Raw genomic sequence first — 6,619 nt, 5'->3', positions numbered from 1 at the left:
CTTAATCCCTCCTAAAAGGTCCTAACAAGGATGATCATAGTGCAGATCTTCCACCCAGGTTTGTAAAGGGGTAACATCACAACCCTTGCCTGCCACAGTAATCTGTGAGATTCTATGTAATATCTCTCTGCAAGCCTTAACACACTAACAAACAATCCACCTTTAAATTATTGGCTTTAAAATATGCTTTTTCCAGTAAATATGTCAGTCCTTCTGCCTTTGTTGTAAATTTAAATAACGGATAAGGCCCATAGCCTTGCTCATTTGGAGTTTAACCATAGCCATCTTAGTTGTGCTGTATTAATCATAAGCTTTTCCACAGGGCAAAAAGTCCAATGCAAGCACTTTCAGTGGACGCACGCAATGTTTGCTCCATCAAATGTTTTACTCAAACAATCAACATGTGGTTGGGGCAAAAGAACTATCAAAGCTGTTTCTCTGTTGAACACATAAGGTGAAGCGACAACTGTGCTGCTAACCCCCAAAGAGCAACAGAGCAATTTACTGTAGAACAATTACTGTAAAATTACACCAGAGAAACTGCACTAAGAATTAACATTGCAAACTACTAGCATTATACTTTTCAACGCATTTTTCTACGATCTTACTAAAGGACTGTAAATTTAAGAAAACGAATGTTCTATCCCTTCGTTCTAACTTCTTTGTTTCTTTTTTGCCTTTTATAAATAATGAAACACAATTAGCTCCTTGTTTACAATGTGTTTAAACACATACAGATCTATCAACTAATGTATTTACATCAAGAAGAAATAAGCATTTACGTGTTTAATATTAAAGGGTAAATGTTTACACTGGTGAATAGCAATAGTTTGAAAAATATTTTTTATCTTAGAAATATGCAAGACTAAACAAGGTTAAAATAAGTGAAGTGGATAATTTAAAAGGTATGTTAGTAAAAATGTACTAAAAGGAAATATTCTCACCAACTACAAAGCTACAGCTCAATAAAAACTTGTCTTCTAAGGCATTCTAGATCACAAAGTTTTCCCAAGCTTAAGATCATAAAACTTGGAGCTAGATGTATGAAGCATTCTTGCAGTGGCAAACAGCCCTATTCACAGATTTAAGCCATTTCCGACTGCAAAAATGCATTCTTGTGTGTATTAATCCCAAATTGCAATTCGGTAACATGTTACCGAATCGCAATTTGAAATTGCAAATACATACTGATTTGGTATTTGGAAGGGGTGTCTTGAGGGCGTCTCTTCCAAATACCGAATCAGCATGGCATGTATAAATGTTTTGCGACCAAAATGCGGTCGCAAAACATTTGCATTTTGCAAACTCAAAGTTGGTGATAACACATTCCCAAATGGGAAGGGATCCTCAGTGGTCCCATGGCCCCCTGCCTAATCTTAAAAAAATAAAACTTGTAATTTTTTTATTTTTAAATACATCTCATTTTCCTTTAAGTAAAACGGCCTGCATTTAAAATAAGATGATTGCTTTATTTAAAAGCAATCACAGACATGGTGGTCTGCTGACCCCAGCAGGCCACCATCCCAGTAATGGCAGAGAATCCTAGTGGGTCACAAATTGCAACCTACCGCATTAATATTCATGAGGCAGGTCCATTTGCGATCCACTGTGAATTGCTATTTAGGGAATAGGGGCTAGGTAACCCCTTTATACATTAGCAATAGCGATTACCAAATAGCGATTCGTAAAATAAACGCTATTTGGTAATCGCTATTACTACTGTTTGTACATCTGGCCCTTGGTCCTGTAACAATTAAACTTCACAGACTCGGTTTAGGTCACGCTGCAGCCATATTGGCTGTGCCTTAACAGAAGGCATGTTCCCGAGCAGGTAGGAATGTTCCTCTGCGTCTATACACCAACAGACACAATCTGCCATGTTCTTCAGATCTCCATGGACGAGGCCGCTGCAGTCTGTAAAGAACTCTAAATCTCCTGGGCTAGAAAATAAGAAGCTGCCGGAAGTCCTGGTGCACACAGATTTACTGTTTGCACCATAAATGTGTCCTGGCTACACTTTTCAGATGTTGAGACGTTTTTGCGATGATTTACACCTTCGGTCATATTGTGCATCATGGGGAATTCCCAGTGTTTGTTTGGAAACATTCCATTTCTGTAAGCCTTGGCTGGAATATCAAGAGGCCAGCTCGTTCTTCTTAGCTTTCAGTCTTCTTAGTTCTAAACGAAGCTTGTGAACGTTATGATCTTTGACAAAGCCACCAATGTTCGAAGTTAACTGCTTATTTTCATTCAAAATGTCTGAATGTTTTGATGGCTCTATAAGGCCAAGCGATGGTTCTTTGTCTGACGTCATCTGTTGGCTGCTAGTATTGGATGCCCCTGACATAGTCCCAGTAGTTGAATTATTTTCTGTACAAGACAATTGTTCCACAGGCAGGCCAGTGATGTTTGGTAAATCTGGAGGAAATGATTCACTAGTACAACCAGATACAGGATCTGGGGCTTCATCTTCAATGCATTTAGTGAGCCCTTTGACTATAAAGCCACCAAAATTGCTTGCCTTTTTTACCGATGCCAGGCCGTCTGTTACTTTAGCTGGGAAAGTCTCACTTTGATTTTTCTGTTGAGTAGCAGATGTTTTTTGTTGACTATTATCTTTTACGTTTCTTGATCTAAGTTTCTGATTTGGAAAAGTTAGACTAGATGGAAGAAGAGGGTGTCTGCCTATTAAACTATCCACCCAGTTGGTGGAAAGTCCTTTCTTGCAACTCTTGTTTGACACTGTGGAAGGATCTCCTGCAGGTTCGTTGCCCTCACATGATAGGCTCGATGGGATGTCCCCTTGTGTACTGACTGCACTGTTAATTAGCTTGTCTTCCTCAATATCGGATGGCTGAGCTCCTTCAGCAATCGTAGGTGGGCAAGTGCTATGGTTTTCGTCTGCGTCAGCTGGGTTTGCGAGTTCTCCCTCTACAGACATAATAGAGCTTTCAGACTCTGGGCATTTGTTTGCTACCATATCTGTTGGAGACATTTCCCCTTGATATGGATTTTGCAATGAAGAAGCAGATGGTTTTTCTTGTGGCTGCTGTGCACCCTTCTCTGAAGCGTCATCAGTTTGGATCACCTGGGCATTTTCCAGTGGCCTTCCTGCAGAATCAACATGAATTTCAACAAGAGTTAGGGTTATCATGGCATCAGCAGCCAATTCTTTAAAGCCAAAAATGCTTTTCTCCTTATCACTGGTGGCAACTGAGGACACAACTGATGGTGCATCAGAAATATCCTCTTTGTGAAGCACAGTAGGAGCGACCCTGTGCCCTGCACTGTCACACCTTAGAGGAGAACTTGAAGGTGCAGAGCTAAGTGGGAAGGTTTCTGTATTTCCAGTTTCCATTTGTTCATTTGTTTTGCTGGCAGATCCGAGGTTCTTTTCCCAGTAAACGATATGAATTTCTGAAGGTGGAACTTTGCACATCTGATGGCAACAACAATAGGGACCTTTTAGATCATCACATTCCAGCCAAGAACCTGAAAAAGAAAGAATTGATCAATTAGGTCATATTCTGTTATTTGATTGCAATGCAGCACGATTAGTGGATTTCTGTTCCTACATATTTATGTTGACTTTTGTCATTTAGAAATACTCTGTCAAAATCTAAACCCCCAGTGACAGGTTCGTCTAAGAAACAGCTCATTTTATCTGTCTAGGTTTCGCAGTTTCAGCAAACTGATAATTCACCCCGCTTGCAACATGAACTCAAATTAAAAAATTGTTTTACAGCCTAAACAGGATAAAATACAGCACGTGATGAAAAATGTCACCAAGATGGTAAGCAATGTGTTATTCAGGACAAAGATATGAAGAGGTTTCTGAAAACATTACATAAAGGCCACAAATCGAGAATGTTTTCTCCAGAGTCTGGATGGTGGATAAATATATATCAACATTTGCTATGAGACAGAAAATGGGCCAGGAGGGCCTGAATATTGAAATCAAGAGGAGTTAAATGTGAGATCTGGTGATGTCTTACGACTTGGCGATAAAATTCTTAATTTTTTTATGACATTTTTTGTATATACATTACAGTTCCTGAAACTGTAGATCAAAGAGGGAGGTAAACTGTTCTACATTTCAAAGTTATAAGATCCAAAAAACACACATTCTATATTTTTTGTCAACAAGCAAAAACGTGTGTTGAGGGTGAGGGGAAAATTGACCCCTCCGCGTGGCCTTCAATGGCGTAAGGCAAAATGATGGGGGCCCCCTGCAGACTGTGATGAGGGACACTTGAGTCTCCCATATCTTAGAGCTATTTATTGGCCTTGGGCTGAATGGGCCCCACCACCCCCTTGAAGGTTTGAGGGCTACCCTGCTCCACAGGGGCTGCAGGGGCCCACGCCACGGTCAGCCTATGCAACAGAGAGGAAGGCTCCAGGAAGGGCAAGGAGCGAGCTTGAGACCCGTTCTTGGCCCAATTGCCAATTAAGAGTAGAGTGCAGGAGCGGTTGCCGGCTGAGCCGCCACTCCTTGGAACACAACATTCTGAAGGCCACGGAGGAGCATGCCGCGGTCATCGGTGACCTGTCCCTGGGTCCTGTCCCAACTGGGAACATGGCGTGCTTCTCGGTGGCCTGCAGCAATGTGAGGGCCATGGAGGAGCAAGTCACTTGATATGGCAGTTACTTTTTTAGCCCACTCACCCCTGAACACAGTGATGGGCACATGGACGCATGCAGTTCCTGCCCCTGGGCTGTAAAGAATGAGGAGTACAATGAGGGCATGTAAAGTAGGCAGAGGGCAAACAGAGGCACCGCACGAGGAGTGGGCACCACATGTAAGGGGCTGCACAACCAGGGCACAGCAGCACACAGACTGCAGAAAGGTGGGAGGCACACTGCCATACAGCACCTCCGTAGACCAATACTACCACATACATACACACAATCACATGACAACACACCCTTCATGATACTTACACACTATTCCCATTATGTGGCAATACAGCCACCGTACTCCTATCCATTTACTGTACATTGACACTAGTTATAAACATTTGGGAAAGGTGAGGTGAGACATTTTACGGATACCTGCTTTGAGTATCACTTGATAATGTTCACACAGTTCTTTCATGTTTTTTATTTTATCTTTTACCAGCAAATGGTTTACTTTTTTACAGCTATTTGCAGCAATGTACATACACCAACATAGATATGGATTTTTGCTTTTGGACACACTCTTTGTTTTCATTTAGTCTCCTCTAAAATCAATGTGTGCTCCCAGACCAAGGGCTTACACTAATATAGTCACACCATCATGCATTCTTCTACAATCTTATAATCATTATCTCAAACACATCTCCATTAGGAGTTCTCAATTAATGATGTGGTTGGTAGTAAAAGGGGCCATCTAGAGAATGATGGCACACTAGCCCTCAAAACCGCAGGTGACATTATCTAAAACATTCTAGAATTGCTATTATTGGTGTCTATTAGCGATGCAGGACTGGGCAAAGAGAACCGTTTCTTTTTTCTACACCGGTGACCTATTGAAAGTTAACTTATTTAAGATGAGTCGTGACACAAAGTAAAGGTATTTTCTTTACTAAATTTCATTTGAAACAAAAATGATGTGGAAAAATTGCAAATTTAAGAAAATAAAGGTAGCTGGGTATGTTTATAATGGCCTTGCTATAATAAACTAAAAAGTAAAACAATTCTCAAGGAAGGGTTCTAACTTCATCTCATGTCCTAACCCCACCTAACAGATCACCCCCCCACGCACACTTCAGATAAAGGATCAAACGGCGGACATTTTTTCAGTGATTTGTCTGCTAATAGCATGTTGATCATCATGTATTTAAGAGTGATTTTAAAAGGCATAACTGAACAAACTGCAGTGTTTGAAATGATAAATATGTTCACAGTGGTCAAGTTGCCCAGGGCCTTGTCCAATATCGTAAGCCTTTCCTGCAATGTTGCGTTTTGGCAAACAGTGCAAGTATGGGCTCAAAAATCCCAAAACATTTGGTGCTTCTGGCAAATAAGTAAGGGCTGGCTGATGGTGCTTAACATGACATGGTGCCAACTGGGTATGGTAATGTGAAAAAAAGAAAGACCAGAGTCATCATCAATTGTTCTCAAATGTTTGCACACCATCTATAGCTCTTCACACTTTTTGGACTCTTTGCTTACAGTGTATCATTAGTTTCACACATGGCATTTATTATCAGAAAAATTAACAGAACATTGTTTTTAAGACTGTTTTAAAATGGCCCTGTATCCTGCGACTCCACAATCAATGTTTGGCATGCTTTATTTTGCAATGTGTATATTATATGGTAATTGGCAAAACGCTACTAAATACCAGTTTTGTCTATATTTGTTACAAATTGTGCCTTCAAATCCCCACGGCAATTATTCATCTTGCTTGCAGTATTTAACATTTTATATAACAAAAATATGGTCATCGTTTGAGGATCAGATCAATTTTTTTCCCCACACATGCCCTTGTGAGGGAAGCACAAACAACTGGTTTAACACCATACATAATTACCACTGTGTAGGTTCAGCCCCACTTTCCATTAAAACAGCTTTTTGTGATTTGCACATAACGTTTCACCCCGTGGGCAGATTTGCACACAATTCGACAATACAC

General features: G+C 40.6%; 1 protein-coding gene across 1 annotated transcript in view; it reads right to left on the bottom strand.

The window, feature by feature from the left end:
* Positions 1 to 366: 366 nt before the first annotated feature.
* Positions 367 to 6,619, bottom strand: part of USPL1 (ubiquitin specific peptidase like 1) — a 352,126-nt gene continuing 345,873 nt past the window's right edge. Inside the window, exon 9 of the mRNA XM_085621659.1 lies at positions 367 to 3,492. Coding sequence (XP_085477785.1) covers positions 2,135 to 3,492 — 1,358 coding nt within the window. The 3' untranslated portion in view covers positions 367 to 2,134. The remainder of the gene's footprint in view (positions 3,493 to 6,619) is intronic.

The sequence above is a fragment of the Triturus cristatus genome, chromosome 8, assembly GCF_964204655.1.
Source record: "Triturus cristatus chromosome 8, aTriCri1.1, whole genome shotgun sequence".
Taxonomy (NCBI): Eukaryota; Metazoa; Chordata; class Amphibia; order Caudata; family Salamandridae; genus Triturus; species Triturus cristatus.
Note: the sequence above shows the minus strand (reverse complement) of the source record. Positions and strands in the feature narration are given on the sequence as shown.